Source organism: Danio aesculapii, chromosome 6 (assembly GCF_903798145.1).
Source record: "Danio aesculapii chromosome 6, fDanAes4.1, whole genome shotgun sequence".
In the NCBI taxonomy this organism is placed as follows: Eukaryota; Metazoa; Chordata; class Actinopteri; order Cypriniformes; family Danionidae; genus Danio; species Danio aesculapii.
Window position 1 is genome coordinate 15,991,574 of NC_079440.1, and position 24,277 is coordinate 16,015,850.

Sequence of the window (24,277 nt, forward strand, 5' to 3'; positions counted from 1 at the left end):
TTTTACCACGTTTTCAGATTTTACCATATTTTCACGCTGTTATTTACTTGTTTATTTTATTTTTTGGGTTCTGTTTTTGTCTTTCTGGAAATGTTCTTCACTAGACTCAAACCGCGTTGTTGTGGTCAACTCCGCTCTGCGTCTCAAGTTTGCCGACGTACATGTAGAGCTACCAGACAAACTGGTAACAGCGGTAAAGCTGTCCATATGGAGGTAAGCGGTCAGTTGATATCTCGAAAAGGAATAGCTTTATACCGCCCCGTAGCGTTTGTTTTAAAGATGGAATGCAGCCATACATAGCTCTGGCTACACAATTCACGCTCTCCAGAAATGTCTACAGGGCTACAGTTTTCAGAATGAGCCTATTTTGGGGTTTATAGTGAATATATTTGATGTGCTTTTTTTATGGATTTTTTAAACTATACTTTGAATCCTTTTCCATAAACATTGTTATTTTGAATATATTTTGCATTTAATACACAATACAGTTATACTAATATGTGTGATGATTCGCTAAAGGACGAATGAAGAAACAAGAAGTAAATTTTTATCAATTTTATTATCATTATCTGTTGTTTTGGCGATGTTTCCATGGGAACATGGGATGGCTGTAAAAGGGCTCAGGGTTTAGAAGATGAGTTCAAAAACCTGATGGTGTAGATCAATGGTAGTATAGAAAAACACCCTCTCTCTCTCTGCTCATATTTCAGTGGAATCGGCCAAAATACGAGCTCCCTCCATTGCAAAAAGCCCCGTTCTATTAATAATATCGCAAGTGCCTCAAGTTTATGCTGTCCCACACAGATGACAATGACGTTTGTGTTTTTCAGAAGCTGTGATTTTCATAGAAACATTCATTTTAAGTAATCAGAAGCTTATTATAATGTCAAACATAGATGGCCGAGCATATAAAAGACTGCCTTATTAATAATCCGCTAGCTTGAGATCAATTTCATTGTTAGTCTCGGTCGAGAATTCTTTACCAAACCTTTGGGTTTGTGCAACGTTTTCCCCTTTGCATAGTAAGTAAATGTTAACTGTTTTTTTTTTTTTGACATGCAGATACCTTGAAAAGCGCAGCAGGCTGTGTGGGCTCCGCCCCCAGTGCAATTACATCATGCAGCTCTCTGATTGGCCAGTTACGGCATTCAGGTCAGGGCAGACCTACAGGGCCCAGCCAGTTTTGTTCTCTCATTTTTTTCTCTCTTTTAAGGGGAATTGATGTCATCAGGCATATATAACTGTAGTGATTTCATCATGCAGCTGTATACGCTGCTGGCCAAATGGATTGATTTTTTTTTCTTTTTTTACTTTTTCATCTGGGTGTCTTCATTAATACTACAGAAAATGGCTGCAATAACATGCTAAAAAAAGACTGCCTTGAAATGTTTGTCCGAAGAAGATATGGGTCCCTCTCATTAGACATCATGGTAAAACACACACTCACATGTGTCACCAACCTACTGGAACTTCAAGTCATTCTTCTTTAGAACAAATATGTTCTTGCATTGGTGTCCCTCCTTTGCCATGCGAGGTCCACAGCTGAAGCTGGTCATGCCTGGGTCGGAACCGGAGGTAGGGGCGTGTAAACCGGAAGTCATGCCCCGATGAGTGCTACCATCCTTTATCAGTATTTCGGGCATTCTCAGTATGGATGCTCTGGACCAGAGGGCAAAGGAACAGTGGGGGATGGGGGTAGCGCTAGAGAAGCAGTTCTATGTGACATCGGATGAAAAAATGATTGATCATTCAGTCTCTCTCTTCTCTCACTTTCTGTCCTTTTTTTAATTCAAGTAATGCCGACGCCGTCAGCAGCAGGAGAGGGTACAGTCCAGTGGGTTCCCACTGAACCCAGGGGCACACTAGGCAAGGGTGCAGTTCTCTTAGCCTTTAGATGGCACTGGCGTTAGGGTCGTATCGTCTTTTCTTGACATTTCTTGGTGTTGAGGACAAACAGGACAAAACAAACAAAAAGGGGTTAGTGCGGGCAATGCCAGAGATATCAACATACAACTTGCTGCCCATCGTACTGCCTTACCCGCAGCAACCACCTACTAGATGTTTGGTCAGATTCTTAATTAGAATAATTAGCTAGTGGTAATGACTTGTTTTGCTCTTGACATCAAGGGTGTCCAGTCCTGCTCCTTGAAAGGCAACTGTCCTGCAGAGTTTAGAGTCAACTTTAAAGGGATAGTTCACCCCAAAATTACTGTTTACTCAATCTAAGGTGGTTCTTTATTCTGTTGAACATATTTTGAAGAAAGCTGAAAACCTGTAACCACTGACTTCCAAAGTAGGAAAAACAAATACTGTAGAAGTCAACTGTTACAGACTCGTCAAGTAAGACTAAGCATTAGCGAGTATATATAGAAGTTTTCAGCTGCCAGTTTGTGGTTAAAGTTTTTATGAATAACAACACAATGTAGTGAGAACTACAGTCAGTTTTTTTAGAGATTCGCTTGTCCAGTTTTGGTATCTGGCTGGAACATGTTCCTTTGTTGACCAATCAGGTTTGATGTGCCCCTCCCTACTTTTGCTTTCCACAGCTGTGCATTCATTAAATAATCTACACAAGTGGCACATCTGATAAAGCATGAGCACATTATCTGATTATTTCACAGGATGGTAACGTCCGGGATAGCGAGAACAGTGTTTGAATGAATTGACTGCCATTTTCAGTGAGTGACTGCTCAAAGAGAAACCTTTCTCAAAAGAGGTTTTAGATATACCAGTATTTAGAAACACTAGCCCTTACTAAGGATTAGGGTTAATGGGGTTGTTTGTAAAAACAAGAGATTGCTAATTTGACTGTCTGATTTTCAGTCAATAAAATGAATTAATTCACTTTTCAAAGAAACCGTAAAAAAAGGTTAACAATACCATTAATCGGTTTGTTTAGAATTTTTTCTTAAAAGTTAAAGGGTGCCTATGATGCAAAATCTTTTGGAAGCTGTTTGGACAGAACTGTGTGTAGGTATAGTGTGTCCACAGTCATATTGGAGTGAAATAAACAAAATAAATCTCTTTTTTAAAATTTCCTGACGTTAAAATAGGATCCAAATCCCAGTGATTGTGAGGCCCACCGCAACGTGATGTAGGAGTGCGGTCCCGCCCACAGAATTAATTGACAGGCATGTATTAACACGTCTCCATAGTTACATATATAAACATGTCCACAGAACAAAGAACATTTGCAAAAAAACTGGGATTAAAAGATCTGTTCCAGCTCTCTGTGATCATTCTCTGTCACTGACTGCTGTTTATTTAACGTAATACATGAGAAGCAGACACGCACGTGAAAGTGGTGGGTGGGGAGAACCAGCTTATTTGCATTTAAAGGCACAGGCTACAAAACAGCCACACTTTGCTCTGAGCCCAGAATGGGCATATTTTTGCATTGTAGAATAAATAATCAGATGAGTATTTTGAGCGGAAATTTTACTAACACGTTAATAACACGAGACACCAAAGACAAAATAGGAGCCCTTTAAGCATTGATAAACTAAAAACCACTGTAAGTAAATTAGTTAATGTAGTAATAGTATTACTGCCTCTTTCAAAATGGCTGGTTAAAAGAAATTTCGGCTGGTAAACTTTCTTCAAAATAATGGGCTCTATCATACACCTGGCGCAATAAGGCGCAAGACGTGTTTGGCATGATTTGTTGATTTTCAGATCAACGCAACCCTAATTTTCCTGTTTTGCACCACGTTGTTTAAACAGCAAATCCATTTGCACCGCTTTGTTGACTCATGGGTGTGGCGGTCAAGAAAGGAGGTGTGTTAAGGCGCATTGTTGGCACGTTGCTATTTTGAGGAACTAAAATAGACTGCGCCATTGACCAGCTGGTCAAGTCCAGCGCAAAGTGCATTAGTTGTGTGCCTTAAATGTGTACCCATTTCTTAATACACACAGGATGTACAGCAATACACAATTATCTTTACAAATGAAAAAAATTTAAAGATTAAAATTTTACAAAAATAATTTTTTTCAACAATAATATAAAAACCACTGCCTCAATGCCTTCATCTCGGGGGGCTTTTTTTAGTTTATTCATTACAATTTGTATAATGTTATTATTAGCAATATTATTTATTATTTGTATATTTATATTTGTTTTATTAAAAACAAGTTTAGAACTGTCCACCTGATGGGTTTTGGAGATGTATGCATCACCATATGGATCATAAGAAAAGGACGTGTGGATATAACTGTACCACCTCTAACCACACTGTAGTATTATAGTTCATTTATTCATAAGAGGCCGAATGGGGGAGGCTCATTCTTTATCCTCACGCTGCAGATGATCTGTCTAACTGTTTTCGCGCTAGTGAAGCATTTAAAATTTTTCCACTTACAAAGTCCGCCATTTAAATAGCAAATGCGCCATGGCACAACGCAACTGACTCCTAAAGGGAATGGGAGATAAGACTCGGATTGGTTTAATGCACATTATACTCAAAACTCACCCATAACTCAATAAGAGAATAAGCACAACCCTGTCTGACCATGTGCCATGGCACGCTCCATATTATTCCGTCCTTAAAATAGCAAAAGTGGATTTGGACATGCCGTTAATGCTTTTACGATTTAGACTTTGCGCCTAGATTGTTAAAATAGGGCCCACATTTTCAGATTTGGGTGAACTATCCCTTTGAATGAAGACCTTCAGACTCCTTAAAAAACTCGTAGGCAAGCCTGGCTGGAGCTAAGATCTGCAGGACAGGCACCCTCCAGGACAGAACAGCCCAGTCTAAATGCATCTGGTTGCGGTGGGTAAAAGCGGCAGTCCTTCGCAGCGATCGATGACTTCAGGTGAGTATGTGTTAGAAAAGACAACAAGGGATGTGGAAAAAGAACATTACCTCCTGGGAGAAAAACATGGACATAGACATAAAGAACAACAAGAAAGAGTGTACAACATCGAGGGTCAGAAAAGGACGTCACACCCACAACAAGAACGACGACGATACCACCAGGAACAACAAGAAAGGCAACAAGAACTGCAACAACACCAACAACGACAGGGGTTTGACACAACCTCCCCGTAGCGTGGCTTGATGTGGGGCATCCCAGCAGTTTAACATGCACCTGTCCATAGAGAGGTTAGGTGGGAGACGCCACTATCGCTGTGTAGGGGGGAAAGGGGGGGGGGGGTAGGGGTGGGGGTGACTGGGGTAGCATGCAGGTGCAGTGCAGCGCGTGTGTCTGTACCAGGTCTCTGTGAAGCAGGCAGTAAAGGCAGCGGTGCCGGGCGAGTCCGGGTGGGGGGTGAGGGCTCTTGCTCTGTTCTAGGTTTTCAGGGGGGCCCAGGGCCTTCCGGGAGATAAGAGGGCGTGGCAGCCAGCCATGGCACAAAGGCTGCCTACGACACAACCTCCACCCCTCTCCGCTCAAACTCTCACCCTTTCAGACAACGGAGGGGGGATTGAGAGAGAGATCACGGCGAGGAGAGCGGGTCAGAAAGTCGTCATCCCGTCCCGTCCCATCCCGCCCCAACAACCCACCCCGCTTCTCAAAGCAAGGAAAACAACAAACAACCCCTCCCTTCCCTTCACTTGAGGTGAGCCCAGCCTTTGTGCGATGCTCTGATAGCACTCCGCTTTAGCTCTGGCTTGGTGCCAGTCTGCATGCAAACTCTAAATGGGCTCAGTCAAGATGCTATGTGCAAATGAGCATGCTGCGGTGAGCTACGTTTTCCTGGAGGACCTCCAGATCTCAAAGCTAGCTTCCCAGAATTTCCTCCTTGCTTTAAAAGGTTCTACAAGTCCGCAGACTCACTGCAAAAAATGCTTTTCCTATTTAGAGTTCCTGTCTTGTTTTTAGTCCAAATATACATACTTAGATAAAGAAGCATTAGATAGACACATAAAAAATATTGTTTTGTTTTCAGAAATAATACTGATAGTTTTTCTATAAAACAAGCAAATTAATCTGCCAGCGAGGTGAGTGAAAAAACATACTTTAAAGCACAGGTGTCAAATCCAGTTCCTGGAGGGCCACAGCTCTGCAGTTTAGTTCCAACCCTGCTTCAACATACTTACCTTTTGGTTTTAAACAAGCCTGAAGGACTCAATTAGTTTGATCAGCTGTGTTTAATTAGGGTTGAAGCTAAATTGTGCAGAGCTGCAGCCCTCCAGGTTGTTACAGTGCTGTTACAGTGTTCAGACAGTAGAGAGACGCCATGTTGTGTTGCCAAAACAAGTTGAAGAAGAAAAATTGTTTGGAGACATGGGTCGTCAATGTTGTTTATAAATGAGCCGCAACGAAGGTTTTGTTTTCAATTACCCGCAAGGAGAGCACAGCTGGACTCATGTGTGGACTACAGTAGTCTGCTAACAAGCGACTAAAATGACGTTTGTAAGGAACATTTTTTATCCTAGAGCTTTTCGCATCTGGAAATGGTGAAATCTGGATTTGCCGCTCATCTCCTTTTAAACAAGACGCAGTTCGAGTTGGTGTTGATTGTCCTGTCTCTACAGATTTGGTAAGTGTGTGATCAGTGTTCTTTGTTAATGTTTAGTTAGTAAGTTAGTATCGTCTGCTGTGCTCTTTCAGTTTTTAAAGACATATTTTAGTCAAAATGATTTAGTTACTAAGTTTACAGTATTTTAATATCACTACAGATTTATAAGATAAAGATCTGCTGTAAATGCTCCTCTCCGAATGTAAACACCTTAATCAAACTATTACCGTCATGTAGGAGTTTCGCCGCATTTTGTGACAGGATAGTTTACACACACATGGCTTTCTGATGCTACCAATTGAGTGCATCTAAATTACGGAGAAATGCAGAGTTTTTTTTCTCCCATTCGCCATGTGGTATCAAACATTCCATTAAAACTACACTCTTCCAGCAGTTCCTCGCATCCAATATCTCTTTTGTCACAGGGGACATGCATGAAATGTTCCTGAATGAAAGTGAAAGTGCCAAACTGCAGTTAAAGTTAACAATTTAATAATTTGGCAAATAATTCGATTACTGATGTCCATGTAAACATAGTCTCTGTTTTTCTCCTCAGCGTCTGTGATTGTCTGAAATCAGCGTGTGCCAGAACTGAAACTCCTATTTTTATGCAAAACCATCCCCCTTTCCCTTCTCCGACACTCCCACCTAAACAGAGCTGGACTCCCCCACTTTCTCACTTACTTTGGATGCATTATTTCGGAAAACAAAGCAATAGTTTTTACTTGTCTAGAAAATGCTTCTTGATTTAACAATTTGTAGATATTTGGACTTGAAACAAGATAAAAACTCATTTTTTTGCTAATCAAATTTATATTCATATACTGTTTTGTTTTTGAACCAAATGCACTTGTATAGTTATGCTAAAAACATATTTGATGTTATACACATTTAATGATATTTTAAAGCTACACTATGCATCTTTCTGCCCTTTAATGGATAAATCACAAGTTACTTGCAGAAAAAAACATTGCGAGAATGGTTTGGCTCAGCTATTCTACATGGATGAATTCCTTTTCATTTTAAAACAAACAATTGCTTTAATATCATGTTACAAAAGTTCAGCAATGCTGACATTACACATAATTGCTTTTCATATTAGACACAGTAAAATGCAAGCTTGGCCAAAAGGCTAAGCACTGAACCCAGTCGACGCACAACAAATTTCACAAAGTCAGTGTTATTACAATTTTTGGTACAAGTTTTTTTGTAGCAACTAAAAAACCCACTGCATATAATACTAGCCTGACCCTCTCTATTTATTTATGAGTAAGACATAAGCATGTATAGGTGTATATGATTGAAGTATTCTGCTAAATCCATCCCAACCGCTTTAAAATAACGAGTCACAGTAAGTTGAAAACACAGTTTGCAAGGTCAATTTATGATCTGCTCAATCAGTATTAAAAGATTATTGTTTCACAAAAAAAGTTACATAGTGTAGCTTTAAATAAGCATACAAAGTTACTTTCTCCAACAATTCCCACCTTACTATGTAAGTTGGTCATGGTATATTACTGATACTGTACACTGATAGTGATAGCAAAAATAAAAGAATCTTCATTTTGATATTATTGTTAATCAAAAACTGTCATTACACATCTTGCTCAGTATCCATTTTACCATTTTGCTCGCATGCATGTCAAGCGATGGGCCAGTTTGCACGAGGTTCTGCTACAGTCTACAGAGCGCTAAACCAATGGGCTTATAAGTCTCGACAAACTCTAAATGACCTATTTTTTGTTTTTAAGATCGTTTTAGTAGCCAATTTTACGTTCTTGATCTAGTTAACACGTGCTTATGAGCTAAGCTAGCATCTGCTGTCATATATAAATAATGTATACTTAAAAATACTACATGTAGACAAATGTAAGGTTATTAAAGTGTGAAAAAAACAAGAGACTAAGTACACCAGGCATCCTTTAGCTTTGTCATTTTATCCTAGCATTAACTCAAAATTTTATCTTAGTTTTAGTATCTGTTGTCTGTAGCAGAAGCCCAGGCCCTTGTGTGTGAGTGTGTGAATTGGAGTGTGTAGTGGTAAGTGTTGTGTGCATGTATGTATTTTGTGTGAGTGTGTGTGTATGTTTAAGTGTGAGTGAGCCTGTTCCAGGCTGGCAGGCAATAGGAAGCATGCGGTGCAGCTCTTACTTAAATCCCCATCCCGTCCCCCCCAGCACTATGGCTGCCATCAGGATGGCCCCTGCGATGGAGCCTATGATAAGGTTGGTGGCGCTAGGACCTGCAGAAGGGCATGATGGGAGAGAAACATGGCGTGAGCTGAAGAGGGCACCTGCACAGCATGCAGGATTTACACAACAAATGCTGGACTTCACTTATGTTATACACGCTTTCAGTCATGTGATTGGTGTGACATACTGTAGGAAAAGCTTGGGAATCCGTAGGGTAGATTTGGCTCAACTTACCCTTGATAGCATAGTGTGTGTTTGTGTGGGATGTTATTAGGGGAATTTAGCGGCTGCAGATTTGGGCACAGTGGTAAGTTGGTAAGATTTTAAAGCACTGAGGTGTTTTGAGCTGCGCTACCAATGCAGGACTGACGCAAACAAATGCATAGACACACACACAGACATACAAAGTAACACTAACCTACAAACACACTCACGCTGAAGTTTCACCCACTCGCGCACACATCGGACCTAGTTAGACTGGAATATTTAGCTCAGCTCAAGAAAATAGGCCAATTCCGAGGGGAATTTGTGTCAGTCGTCAATGTCAGTCCAAGTCATGATGTTTTTCCACCTTCCTCGTTCGTTCTTCTTTCTTCTCGCTTTGAGTCTATGTAAATGCCCCACATGGACCAGAGAGGGAAGCACCGCAACACTCCATTGACACAGGGTGATAATAAAAAAATCCATGATAATAGCAGCCAAGGGAGAGGAGAAAATAAGAGATATACCAATCAATCAGTCCAATTACACGACAGAAAAAAAATGACAAGGCACCATCACATTCAACACAACGGACAAAGCCACTGGGAGAACACTTACACACAACCGCACATACACGCGCACACATGGGAGCACAGGATCTCCCTCTTGCTGGGGGAGAGGCATTAAAGGGTTAAGAGGTGCTTACTCTATTCCCCACCCTGTGCCTCCAAAAATCACACCCAGGGCCAGAATGGTCCCTGCCACTGCCCCTATCAGCCTGTTTGTGGCCACGCTCACTGTGCAGAGGAAATAGGGGTGATTCAGCAGAGAAAATGTCACTCAAGGCCCCATTCTTTTGTTTTGTTTCTTAAAAATTATGTATGTAAAAGTCTTTTGAGTGGGAAAGTCACATTTACCAAAATGGGCACCTAGAAAAAAAAGCAGTGATCTTTGGAAGTGGCTTTGCAGTGGATTTGGAGTTAAAGTGTGTATGCAAGTGACAGCTAGGTTGTAAGTTGTGTGTGTGTATATATTGCAAGGTTTTTGTGTTTAGAGTATTAAGGAGAGGTCACGAACCCTTGGGACCCGGGTCCTCGATGACAGGCGGCTCTTTCGGCGGATCATGCATGCTGCAGTCAGTTCCTGCCCAGGTAGCATCACACGTGCAGGTTGCTTCATTATTGCACACCTAAAAGGTCAAACACAGTTGCGGAAAAAAGCTTGCTGTAATCGGTGAATCAAGTTCCTGTTTACAGAGTTTGATGTAAACAGAAAACCAACTTAATAGTAAGAAATCAAAGTAGTAATTAGTAGCTTTGCTAAAATAAAATAAATGTAAAAATCTAGTATATACAGTAGATGCCTTTCATAAAAAGCAAGTCGACAGCTACACTAGCACTTTGACAACTGCACTTTGAGAATGAAAGGACCTTGTATAATAATCTATAATAAATAATCTTCCCAGGCTGGTTGAACTCTCAGTCGGGTTTGTCTGTGTTATGTCTGAGACAAATGAGATTGGGGATTTGGCCTTGTGACGAGTTCACACAGTGCAATATTTAAAGTTGTCAGATCACAGATGTTTTCACACTGCATGACTATCTGGGGTAGCGTTCAGTTGCTGCCATGTTCACGCTGCAGAGCAAGTGGTCTCCTAAGTGGAATCCCCCATCCCTTTAGTTTCTGATGTAAAGTCAATTACATCATATCATAATATAATATAATAATATATCATATATATGTATATATATATATATATATATATATATATATATATATATATATATACACACACACACACACACACTCACCAGCCACTTTATTAGGTACATCTGTCCAACTGCTCATCAATGCAAATTTCTAATAAAATTTGGTGTCAACAACATCAAAGTATGGATCCATCCTGCCTTGTATCAATGATTCGGGCTCTTGTTGGTGGTGTAATGTGTGGGGGATGTTTTCTTGGCACACTTTGGGCCTATTAGTACCAATTGAGCATTGTGTCAATGCCACAGCCACAGAGTATTGTTGCTGAATATGTCCATCCCTTTATGATGGCTTCCATCTTCTGATGGCTACTTACAGCAGGATAATGAGCCATGTCATAAAGCACGAATCATCTCAGACCGGTTTCTTGAACTTGACAGTGAGTTCACTGTACTCAAATGGCCTCCACAGTCACCAGATCTCAATCCAATAGAGCACCTTTGGGATGTGGTGGAACGGGAAATTCGCATCATGGATGTGCAGCTGACAAATCTGCAGCAACTGCATGATGCTATCATGTCAATATGGACCAAAATCTCAGAGAAATATTTCCAGTACCTTGTTGAATCTATGCCATGAAGGATTAAGTCAGTTCTGAAGGCAAAAGACGGTCCAACTTGGTACTAGTAAGGTGTACCTGATAAAGTGGCTGGTAAGTGTATATGTAAATATAGTTCCATTATATGTTTACTCATCTATTATACATATATATATATATATATATATACAATATATATACAACACAATAGGCTTAAAAGTTTTTTAAAGGAGGTAAAGAAAAGATGTGAGAAAGAAATAATCAACAGTCAAACCGCAAATATTAAGTTTGAATCCATTTGCTCTATAAATGTAAAGCCTGCTCTATACAAAGCACAGCCTGCCAAATAAAATAAAATAACATTTTCAGTCAAATATTTTGAGCCATTGGTGGAGTACTGAATCTTCTCCATTGTAAGATAATACATAAGATCCCTAGTTTGATGATTAATAGTTGGTGGAAATTTGCCCTTCCATTTAAGCAATATAAGATGTCAAGCAATTAATATTGAAAAAGAAATCATACTTTTAGTATTATTGTCTAAATTAAGCAGACCATTTTAATTTCCAATAAATCAAATAATAAAGAATATAAAAAAGAATAAAGTAATTTGATGGCGTTGGGCTGAGTAAATAAAAGCAGCTTGTGTTATTTTCAGTTGTTGAGGAATCAGTTGTCATTCCTCTGATATAAACTGAATTCAGGGAAATGATTGAATCCCTACTCTTCAAATTCTGGGTTACATTTGCGAGCTTGTTTGAATAGATTTCTGGATTATTTTTAAGAATTATTTTAAATCTGATGTGTTCAGATCGTGATCACTCACGCCGTGAGAAGAGCAGACTCGACCGCCCGGACCAGACGGACAGGCTGTGAGGTTCAGAGAGGAGATGGGGAGACACTTCCGCTCAAGGCACATCATAGAGGGGCCACATGGCGTACCGTCTTCCACATACCCAAGATCAGTGTCATCGTCCAACAGCACATGCCCACCACTACAGAAAAGGAAAAATAATATATATGTATTTTAGGAGATTTATCCACTTGAGACAACTCTGTTGATTGGATTTCTTGAATGAATGTATAAGTTTATAGACATATTTATTGATAAAATATTTCTATAATTTCAGCCTGTGGAACTTTGCTAAATAACCCTATCTTTGCTAAATAAACTATCCAAATCAACCAGTAAATCAACCAGTAATTGGACTGATAATTTTGCATGACCCTAATAAGAAAGGAGGCATTCCATATATATAATTATTAGCTAAAATAAACATGGGGGCTAATAATTCAAAGGGGGCTAATAATTCTGACTTTAACTGTATTTTTAACTTTAACTTCCATTATAGATGAACAATGGGAGATATATAGGTCATCAGTATGACCTTGTACAATTTAAAGCAATACATTGTTTACATTGGTTTTAAAAAACTTGGTAAGATATTCCCAGATGTAGATCCCGAATCTGATCGTTGTGGGCTGGAGCCAGAATCATTGGCTCAAATGTTTTGAAGCTCCCCAAAATGATCATCCAAATGGAAAAAAGTTTTTCTGACATTTTTAAAAATATCACAAAGGCCTACAGTATATATCCAGATATTTCCATTTGTTAGTCTACTAGCATGAATATTATTATAAAAAAATGGAAACATAAAGTTGCTCCATAAACATATATCCATTTGAAGTTAAAATGATTAGCTCTCCTTTTTCTTTTTCAAATATTTCCCAAATGATGTTTAACAGCAAGGAATTTTTCACAGTATTTCCGATAATATTTTTTCTTTTGGAGAAAGTCTTATTTGTTTGTTTTTTTTGGCTAGAATAAAAGCAGTTTTACATTTTTTAAAACCATTTTAAGGTCAATATTATTAGCCCTCTTAAGCATTTGTTTTGATTGTCTACAGAACAAACCATCATTATACAATGATTTGCCTAATTACCCCAAATTAACCTAATTAACCTAGTTAAGCCTTTAAATTACACTTTAAGAAAATGCAATGTGCTTCATTGGAAGTGCCCAACTCCTCCACCACTTAATAGCTGGTTAAAAGATCTCATGTCATTTCTTTCTCTAGAAAGGTTAAATATTCCATTCAGGGCTCTACTGACAAATTCTATAAAACTTGGACCTCCATTCTATCTTTTTTGACTCTTTGACCTCATTAGATTCTGACTGAGATTGTCAGTGGTGAACTTGTCTAAATATTGTATTGTACCATCTGGTTGTGTGAGTATTCTCCCTGAATTGTATTTATGTTATTTCCTTTCCTTTTTTTTACATTTATGAACCATATACTTTAATATATAGTCTCATTGTTTATTTTTTGGGCGACGCAGTGGCACAGTAGGTAGTGCTGTCGCCTCACAGCAAGAAGGTCGCTGGTTGGAGCCTCGGCTGGGTCAGTTGGCGTTTCTGTGTGGAGTTTGCATGTTCTCCCTGCGTTTGTGTGGGTTTCCTCCGGGTACTCCGGTTTCCCCCACGGTCCAAAGACATGTAGTACAGGTGAATTGGGTAGGCTAAATTGTCCATAGTGTATGAGTGTGAGTGAGTGTGTATGGATGTTTCCCAGAGATGGGTTGCGGCTGGAAGGGCATCCGCTGTGTAAAACATGTGCTGGATAAGTTGGCGATTCATTCTGCTGTGGCGACCCCGGATTAATAAAGGGATTAAGCCGAAAAGAAAATGAATGAATCAATGAATGTTTATTTTTTGTACATTTAAAAACATTGGCTAGTTCTAACTTGAACTTGGGCTTAAAAAACAAAAAATGTTGACAATGTGTTGTTCTCTGTTGTGTTTTGCTATGTTTTACCTGTCTGTGTAATAAAGTATATATTTAAAAAAATTGCACTTTAAGCTGAATACAAGTATTTTGAAAAATATTTAGTAAAATAAAAAGTAGTCATCATGACAAAGATAAAAGAAACCAGTCATTAGAAATTAGTTATTAAAACTATTATGCTTAGAAATGTGTTGATAAAAATCTTATTTCCGCTAAAAAAAATTGGGGAAAAAATTTACAGGGGGGCTAATAATTCTTTTACTCGGACTTCAACCATATATAAATCTAACGAACATATATAAATCTAATGTATGTATGTAATGATACATTTGGATTAAAGACAAATTCTATAAAATTCCTATAAAACCTATGACAACCTTTCATAGATTATTAGAATAAGACAAATTCTACAGGAAATAGTTAAAGAGACCATATTATGGGTTTTTGAAAATGCCCTTCCATGTAGTGTGTAACACAGCTCTAAGTGAAGTGAAATATCCAGCTAAGGCTTAAATCTGTAAGTGTACAGTGTTTAAAACTATTGATTCATCTATAAAAGAGTCGACTCATAGTTCTTCAAACGAGTCGTCTTAATAACGAGTCATTAGGTGTTTCGTGATGACGTGACTACGAAACACAAGTAGTTGCGCGCGCAAACCTGGGAGATTTGAAACCTGCGGCCCTGCCCACTAACACAGAAAAAAAGCCACACACACACACACAGACACAGGTCGAATGAAGTCATGCTGTGCAGATGGATATTATTGACAGTCAACTCAAGGATGAAACTTCAGCATTATAGCCCAGCCTTGAGCAGTTCGAGTGCTTCTGAAAACTACATGCTTACAAAGAAGACTTCATCGGCTTCACAAGTGTAAGTACGTGCAATTAAAATTGTTGCCTCGTTTACTCTAGCTTGCAAATGATGTCACGTTGAAAACGCGACGCGTGCCGCTTTGTTTACGGATCGTCAGCTGTTCCTACACGCATGCAACGGTCAAGTTTCAAAATAGTTCAGCTCAGGTTCGAGGTGAATTGTCTAAATTGCACCCAGCAAGCTGAACTGGCGCTCTAGGCGAACGGTGATGGTAATGTGTGTGTGTTGTGTCTTCTGAGGAGGAGGGTAATGTGTGTGTGTGTGTGTGTGTGTGTGTGTGTGTGTGTATTGTGTCCTCTGAGGAGGAGGGTAATGTGTGTGAAAAGAGCAGGCAGAGTGTGACAAGCTAGGAGATCTCCTTGCCAGTTCTTGGAGTTTTTCTAAAATAGTTAGTCGACTGTATTTACATTCACCCACTGATAGCCAAAATCCACGCCTTAAACTATGAAGCGTGTTTGCACGGTGACTACTTTTATATTGTTGTTTAGCAGCTGGACATTTCACTCTGTCTCGCGCTGAAGACTGTCAGTGTCGACCAATCGCAGCAGGCTGTCATCAGTCCAATCAGCGCAGATTAGCTTCGCGCTGAGGAGGGGTTTGGGAACAAATGAATCGCTGAATGATTCAAATGGGATTCGCTGGGATAATTAGGTAAAAATAAATGCAGATTATAAGACCATGAAAGTGTTTTTTTGATCTTGCATGCATATTAGACTGTTGTTGGAGACCCTTACAACCAAAATATGACCCTATTTCATGTATAATAAGGGCTCTTAAAATTGAAGGCTAATACATACGGTATTTATCAGCCTAAAACAATCACAATTTTCAATAGTATTACAGCACACTGTGAGCATACTGTTTGTTTGTACCATTTGTTGTTTGCTGTTGGCATCTGACAGAACATTTTGGAGCTAAAAAGTGTGACGTGTGTCATCAGATCTAACAAGTGGACTGAGAGGAGATCAGCAGAGATCCAGGAACAGACCTGCAGTCCACCAGTCGCCCCTGATGGTTGAAGGTGGTGGGAGTGACGTCTCCTTTCAGGGTCCCGATCCGTGGGATTCTCCCAGTACTAGAGCACAGCAGGTACCCGCAGAACACATCGCTGGAAAAATGACAGGTTTTTGGAATCCATTAGAAATAGTAATGAAATCCGACAGTAACATTGGTTTATTCTACAAAATTCATGTGGGGTTATAATTTTTTTAGTGGCATCCAAAATAAAAGTTTGTTCTTACATAATTTAAGCATGTGTGCTGTGTATGTTTATTATGTATACATAAATAAACATCATGCATAGATATATTTGAGAAAAGGTTTATTTATTTTGAGATCTAAAATATATGTGTATATGATACAAATTATACACAGATTATAAATATCTATATAGCAAAATCGTTTTTGTGTAGTGTTGTTTCCATGTAGGTTTATCACAAACTCATAAGTTTAAACATCACAATTATAACATTTTTCTTAGTATTGTGAATTTACATTTCAAAATTAGTTTTTTTGTAAAACAAAACTTGCCATATCTAGTTTCATTTGCACAAAAACAAATAAAAAAATTGAACCAAATACATTTTCATTAATATAAGCTAAAGTGAAGATGTTACAATTAACCCTCCTGTTACCCTAAAATCTGCTAACACCTTTTTTTCCACTGGAGTCAATTTGACCCCAGCAATTTAAAACCTACAGAATATGATTTGATAACACTTTATTTTGATGGTCCACTTTAGTATTTGTAGACTTTCGGCTTAATAACAAAATAATAACAATTTCTTTTAGCAAGTACTGGAACACAATAGGGTATATGCAGAAGCATGCAGAAGGACTTTAAATTTGTCAGTAACCTTGGTAAAACGCTTCCGGTGAACTGTATGCAGTTACAAAATCGGCGCATTAAAGGTCTGTTTTCTTTTAAAAAAATCAACGATCTTCACTGCCTAAATGATATACGCTATAAAGTGGATCTCAGAATGTACACGAAGCACTGTATTGAATTACATTTTTCCGCCCCATGTCTTTAACATATTTAAATTTATTTTACTCCAGTATTTCCAATGGTCTGCTGATCCTGACAGGTGAGTGCGTGTAAATGGCTTTTCATCTCGGTTATATCTTTAACAACTAAATGAATGCTGAAGTCTATTTAACTGAGTATATTTTAATTACATTACAGCATCATAAAATTTAAAAAATCACATTAACTGTTCAATTAATGGGAGTATGAGAAGAAACACTAGCTCTGAATATACCCTATTATGTATGGGGTCAATTTGACACCAAGAAAAACAAACATGGCTTGCTGGGCATGTATTGTCTAAATGGACAGCGGCCACGAAATGGAACAAGACATTCATCCACAGTGATGTGGGGGCCTGAATTGTAAAGAAAGGGCAATGGCTGACCCCAAATAACACCGATGTGATAAAATGCGTATAGGGTATTGAAAAAATAACATCAGGTTAATTTTATGTTTACTAAGTTTTCTCCATTAAATTAAGAAAAGTCATTCAATCTGAAGCAAAAAAAAAAACAATGAAATAATGAAATACAATTCAAAGTAACTTTGGAAATCAGTACTTTTTATTTGCGTTGTCTGTACTGTACCAACTTTTCTAATTTGGATTTGTAAATGAATAGCTGTAATTGTAACACCATTTCCATGCACAAAACTTGTTAAAATGCAATCCATCAGGTTTCCGTCAGGTTAACAGAGAGCGACAAAGCATTAACAGCAAAGCGCATACCAGAAAACTTTGCAAGCACAACATTTGCTATCTGGACCCGACCTTGTTTTGCACCATATTAAAGTTTCATGGCGCTGCATATTCCTGCTCTCCAAATAATTGGGGAAACTGACTTACTGTTTGCTGCAGGGCACCCATTTGTCTCCATCTCTCCCACAGTTCCCCTTTTCTGTTCCCTCTGTATTTAACTTTTCATAGCAGTGCTTCTCCGACCCTCCAGCCTCTGAGAGAAAAGAGAGAGAGAATGAAGCGTGTGAGATGGAGAGAGCAAAAAGAAAAAGCCCAAGCGACTTTCCAGAAAGACAGAGTGAGTGTTTTGCAGTTTTGTGCTTTATTTGTCAGGAACAGCTGAATAAGGGCTCTGAGGGCCATCAGTGTCACTCACTTGGACCCCAGATGTATTTGCACTGACTTTCCCGGGTCTTACATTCACCACTGTAACAGCGACCCTGCAATAACAGCAGATAAAGAGAATGGGGTGTGATTAAAAATAGATTAAATGGTGTGCCTTTAAATAGCGACATATAGACATGATCTGATGCATTCTGACCTGATTGAGCTGACAAGAGTAGCCATCTTGCTTATGGAGATTAGGAGGGCACTGTAGGAACAGCAAAGATATTGACTTTGTTTTATTATTATATAAATATATACATTTTTAAATCACACTATGTAATGACCAGTGTTGGGAGTAATGCATTACAAGTAACGAGGGTTATGTAATAATATTACTTTTCTAAGTAACGAGTTAAATAACGCATTACTTTAGAGAAATAAGTGATATTATTTGAGTTACTTAAAAAAATGTAATGTGAGTTACTTTTTGGTTTAATAAATTATCTTTTAAAAAGTAAATTGCTGAATTAAACTTAACATAGTCACATTAGAGCATACAGAAATGAAGATGGCAGCCCAGAGCCTTACACTACCTGACAAAATTCTTGTCGCCTATCCAAGTTTTAGGAACAACAAATAATAACTTGACTTCTAGTTGATCATTTGGTATCAGAAGTGGCGTATATGAAAGGCAAAGGCCTCTTGATTATGCTTATTTTACCAAAATAAAATATGATCATGCCTTGATTTTTTATTATTTTGTCATTCAACAAAAATGCTGTCAGTATAGAATATAAAGATATGGTGCAGTGGAAAAATAATTAATATTGTGTATGACTGTGAGCTTGGAGGACTGCAGCCATACATCTCTGCAGTAACTCAAATAACTTATTAATAAAGTCATCTGGAATGGCAAAGAAAGCGTTCTCCTAGCAGGTCTCCCAGTGTTCATCAAGATTTTTTGGATTCATCTTCAATGCCTCCTCCTTCATCTTACCCCAGACATGCTCAATAATGTTCATGTCTGGTGACTGGGCTGGCCAATCCTGGAGCACCTTGACCTTTTTTGCTTTCAGGAACTTTGATGTGGAGGCTGAAGTATGAGAAGGAACGCTGTCCTGCTGAAGAATTAGCCCTCTCCTGTGGTTTGTAATGTAATGGGCAGCACCAATGTCTTGATACCTCAGGCTGTTGATGTTGCTGAACGTAACCCCAAACCATGATTTTTCCTTCACCAAACTTGACTGATTTCTATGAGAATCTTGGGTCCATGCAGGTTCCGATAGGTCTTCTGCGGTATTTGTGATGATTGGGATGCAGCTCAACAGATGATTCATCTGAAAAATCTACCTTCTGCCACTTTTCCAAATGATCAGCTAGAAGTCAAGTTATTATTTGTTGCTCTTACAACTGGGATCGACGACAAGACTTGTCAGGTAGTGTACATTCCTGCAATGGAAATATTCTCATTATATTGAACACATGAAAAAAAAGACATTGTCTCAATCAACAGCGATTTTACCTAACTCATATAAGGAAAAAAGTGCAAAAATAGCAAACACATTAAACTTTTATTAATCTGATACAGCATGTATACCTGAAAAAATGAAAAAAATAAAAGTTTTTGTTTTCGCGAATCCACCAGAGGGTGCTGTGTACGCTTTTCAGATCTCAAATTTCTCTTGCGGATGCCATTCGTGCCCGCTGTTCTCTCGTAAATCCACCAGAGGGCGCTGTCGACTGACTGACCCACCCTCGTTCTTCCTTAAACCCAAACAATAGTATTTTCAAAAGCGCCAATTGATCCACCCACTTGCCCAACCCCAACCAACAGTTTTCAAAAGCAATCCAGAAAAAGAAAAGCCCTCTCGTGATTTTTACCACGTTTTTCAGATTCTCACCCTGTTGTTTACTTGTTTATATTATTTTTTGGCTTCTGTTTTTGTCTTACCCGCTTTCTGAAACAATTCTTCGCCAGACAGCCCCTTCGTCGAGGTCAACTACTCTCTCCCTCTCAAGTCCGCCGACGTACACGGCTATGTACTGGACAAACTGGTAACAGCGGGAAAGCCGTCAATAAAGTAAGCACTGAGCTGGTAAGCGCGAAAAGGAATGGCATCATGCTGTCCCATAGTGTTTGTTTTGAAGACGAAATGCAGCCATACGTATTTCTGGCTACATAATTTGCGATCTCCAGAAATGTATATAGGGCTACATTTTTAGAATGAGCCTTTGTTGCAACCAACTAAGTGATGCAACTAATTACTTTTTTGGGGAGTAACCCAATATTGTAATGCATTACTTTCAAAAGTAACTTTTTCCAACACTGGTAATGAAGCGTTACTCAAGGCTTTTATTTTTTCATCTTTTGATTTCCAAGACATGCAGTGAAAATTAGAAATGAAAGGCTTGGGTTATTTTTTTTTTCAGCTGACTTTATTGCATCTGTAGTGAGTCGAGTGGTTTGGGCTGCAGATGTGTTTGAGAAGCAACTTGTAACATTATAATTTTATTTGGCACACTGAACAAAATGAAGAAAATGACTTGAATGAAGCTTTGTTTATCTCACTGAACGAGACTCAAAGGTCTTAGTCTGTAAAATGAACGTCCATGACTATCTCAGATGAAAAAATGTAAAAGAGGGGAGTATTTAAATGAATCATGCTGTAGTCGGTTTTCTGGTTTTTGCACCATTATTGCCTGGTTTAGTAAATCTAGCAAATTTCCATCACAGAATCAAAAAGAAATTAAGCAATGGCAAGTTTTTATATCAGTTCTGACTATTTTTTCTTACAATCTTGACTTCTTTATTCTTAGTATTTTTATTGCATATCTTGCAATATTAGCGTTTTTTAAAGAATTCTGTTATTTAAATTATTTGTTTTTTAATTGTTTACATTCTATGGTAGAAACAAAGTCAAGTTACTTCTTTGGATTTTTAGTTACTAGACAGACACACTTTTAATACAAAAATGGTAAGGTTTTTTGGAGGGCAAAATAAGAAACAATTAACAAACGGGCTTTCAAAGTTAATTCTTTATTCAGCATATCTTCTAGAAGCGTTAAAACTGCAGGAGGGCTGTCATTTAGTGAATAACAAGCCTTCTGTTATGGCAGTTCTGAAGGAAAGTGATGTTTTGGGAGTTTTTTTGGGAAGGAACATTATCATCCTGTGACTGTCATGTAGTAACTGTTACATATTTTAAATGAAGGGATTATTTGTCAGGAAAGGCTGTCCATGACTTATTTACAAATATAGTTTTCAGAAAAATCAAACACTGGAAGTTCTCTACAATAAACTATTAATTTTTGTGTTCTGAAAATATGCAGGTTAAAAAAATTAGTAAAGAACTGAACTAATAATTATCACCATATTTCCCATTTTACAATTCCAAAGATTTTTTCTTTGCATTACAAGTTTCCTAAAAAGTTGTTTAAATATGTAAATGAGATATTCCTAAAATATGCACTAATTTGCTTACATTTCTGGCACAAAAATCTAACACTGAAGTCAAGTTTAAAATTCTTGTTTTATTTTTTGACATGATTTTGGGAATCCCTTTTAAATCTCCACAGTTCAGAAAATTCTGTGAATAGCCAGAAAATAAATGAATGAAAAGAATATAAAACTGGCAGCACAGCAGCGCAGTGGATAGCACTGTCGCTTCACAGCAAGAAGGTCGCTGGTTTGAGCCTCAACTGGGTCAGTTAGCATTTTCTATGTGGAGTTTGCATGTTCTCCCTGTGTTGGTGTGGGTTTCCTCCCGGTGCTCTAGTTTCGCCTCCAAGTCCAAAGACATGCACTATAGGTGAATTGGGTAAGCTAAATTGTCTGTAGTGTATGTGTATAAATGGGTGTTTCCCAGTGATGGGTTGCAGCTGGAAGGGCATCCACTGCGTAAAAACATATGCTGAATAAGTTGGTGGTTCATTCCGCTGTGGCGACCCCTGATTAATTAAGGGACTAAGCCGAATAGAAAATGAAGGAATGAATGTATTTTAAACCAAGGATGTTATGTATGAGCATATCCCACTGTAAAAACCTTATAAATAAATGAATGAATAAAACTGTTAAGTCTGGTTTATGTAAATGCTGCTCAGGTAGATGTTTATGGCTCGCTGCAGGAGAAAACACTCATTTTGAGAAAGGAACCGTTTATGTTTTATGTTTTCTTTACATCAGACAAGAACGAATATCCCAAAATGTCAAACTTGACAGACACATGAAAAGATTTTGTCTGCAGTGTCTCATCTTAAATAATCATATTAAAAAAGCTGTGTTTCACATTTAGTTAAAAAATGTATTTGTCTCCTTGGTCTGCATCACAGGCTCCATCTTTTTAAAATGTGGATATCACAAATTACTACATGGTTACCACTAGCAAAACTTACCTATGACAAACATAAAAAAATCAGACAGATTTTGTGGAACTCAACATTTTTTTTCACAGTGTATCTATTTTGAAGTATAACATAAGAAACGAGTGATGGAAATGCCAAATTTCACAAAAACGTTTTTACACTTGCTTGAGGTGGTTTTGGACTTGTGTGAAAATGAATTTGCTTGCAACCTAATCAGCTGCTTCCATTAAGCTTGCCTTGTTTAATGTTGGTTACAAAATACAAATGTTGGTACTAGTTAGTTAGTTACTAGTGTTGGGAGTAATTAGTTATAAAGTACAAAGTTTTTTCTGCCAAAAAGTGAGGTAAGAGATTACTTTTCATTTTTAGGTCATTTAATTACAGTTACCTATAAAGTACCTGCTCCAAATATTGTAAATAAGATATAAGCTGTACATAACAGTTTTATATAAATTAGGGCTGCATGATATTGGAAAAACTGACATTGCGATAATTAGTTTTTCTGCGATTTATATTGCCTTTTGACTATAATTTCACATGATGACTCGAGTAACTCTAATTGGGAAGTATTTATAATTTTAGGGGAGTGCATCTGCAAAAAACATACAAAATAATACAAAAATATGCCAAATAAAATAAAGCACAAATGAAAACGATAGAACAAAGATAAAAATGAAATCAACAACGCTTCATAGTTTAGTGGAGTCTAACAGCATTGAGGTTCAGAAACACAATAATCAAATGCAAATTAACACTGTATAGTCTTCAGTGTATACATAAACAATTCATTTTTGTTAAAGTGACAAACTTCAGAATTTCTTGTGCCCAACTGGTTTAAATTTGATTGAAATCTTAGTCTCAGGGCTCAAAAATACATTAAAATGTATTTCACACTATTAGAACCTTTTTGATTTGGTCAAATTTTATTTATCCTAACATAAAATTGCAGTTACACACATTGTGATATGGATGCTGAAACAATATATTGTGCAGCCCTAAGAGCAATCTCAGAGTAATAAATAGAGTAATGAATAATTGTCATTCAAACATATTTTGCCAAATAATTCTTCTTTTAGCTAAAGAATAGACTAAATAGACTAAATCTATCATGATGAATGCACATGCTTCAGATAAAAAGGAATTAAGTGAGAAATTAGTTAATGAAAATATGTATTGTTATTCATATATTTTGCACAACTAAAGAATATTTGATTTGTTCAACATTTTGTCAATATATGGTATGTATGAAATGTGGTGTGATTATTTTAAACCCTTTAAAATCTTTTTTAGGTGTTTTTTTTATAACAATGAAAGTTCCTGTTTGATTAAAATCAAAGAATTGAAAGAGCCTGTCTATGAGTTGAGATTATTCTGGATTTTAATTGTCATGCAGTCAAGTACAGTGCCTATAGAAAATCATCATACCCTGTGAAAATCTATACATTTACTCACACTACACCCTGCCTTCGTGATAAAAGTTGTAGAAAGGCTACAGATAATAAAGGCTTAAAGGTAGTGTAGGAGAAGAGGCTACAAAAACAATTCAAAGACTGGAAAAGTTATTTGGAATTTGATTTGATTTCAGGCTGTTTAACAAGTAAAGTCAATATTTCAAAGGGGTATGACAATTTTCTATAGGCACTGTAATTACATTATGATTAAGTTCTTTTTCAGACAAAGTAACTGATGATGTAATTAGTAACTCATTAACTAATAATGTTAACTAATCTAGAATTTATTTAATTTATAATAATTAACAAATTTTATTAATTAGGTAATTAATTAACTAATAATAGTAACTAATTGTTTATTGAAGGTTTAATATTGCATCATATTTAAATGTAACATCATATTTAAATGAGTGGCATATAATTAAGAGAATTTAAAAAAAAAAACAAGACCTGTCCTGAATCTCCTGAACACGTCTCTGATATGTCACAATCATTTACAGCAAATCGACAGCTGTATCCCCGTGGGTAGAACTGAGAAAAGTGGA

The 24,277-nt window shown here is 37.6% G+C and overlaps 1 protein-coding gene across 4 annotated transcripts in view; it reads right to left on the reverse strand.

Annotated features, from left to right (window-relative positions):
• Nucleotides 1-540: 540 nt before the first annotated feature.
• The window catches only part of adam23a (ADAM metallopeptidase domain 23a), a 54,083-nt gene continuing 30,346 nt past the window's right edge, over nucleotides 541-24,277 (reverse strand). The window contains exons 18-27 of one of the 4 annotated variants that reach the window (XR_008837961.1): nucleotides 24,183-24,263; nucleotides 18,134-18,184; nucleotides 17,969-18,032; nucleotides 17,701-17,806; nucleotides 15,816-15,935; nucleotides 11,991-12,159; nucleotides 9,937-10,048; nucleotides 8,618-8,708; nucleotides 5,215-5,406; nucleotides 541-1,936 (exon numbers count right to left, since the gene is read on the reverse strand). Coding sequence is in view for 3 of the 4 variants with exons in the window: in XM_056459657.1 (XP_056315632.1) it covers nucleotides 1,891-1,936; nucleotides 8,618-8,708; nucleotides 9,937-10,048; nucleotides 11,991-12,159; nucleotides 15,816-15,935; nucleotides 17,701-17,806; nucleotides 17,969-18,032; nucleotides 18,134-18,184; nucleotides 24,183-24,263 (840 nt within the window). In the remaining variant the exon portion in view is untranslated. Of the gene's footprint in view, nucleotides 1,937-5,214; nucleotides 5,407-8,613; nucleotides 8,709-9,565; nucleotides 9,657-9,936; nucleotides 10,049-11,990; nucleotides 12,160-15,815; nucleotides 15,936-17,700; nucleotides 17,807-17,968; nucleotides 18,033-18,133; nucleotides 18,185-24,182; nucleotides 24,264-24,277 lie in introns of those variants that run through there. The other 3 variants (XM_056459657.1, XM_056459659.1, XM_056459660.1) reach the window with 3 other exon arrangements.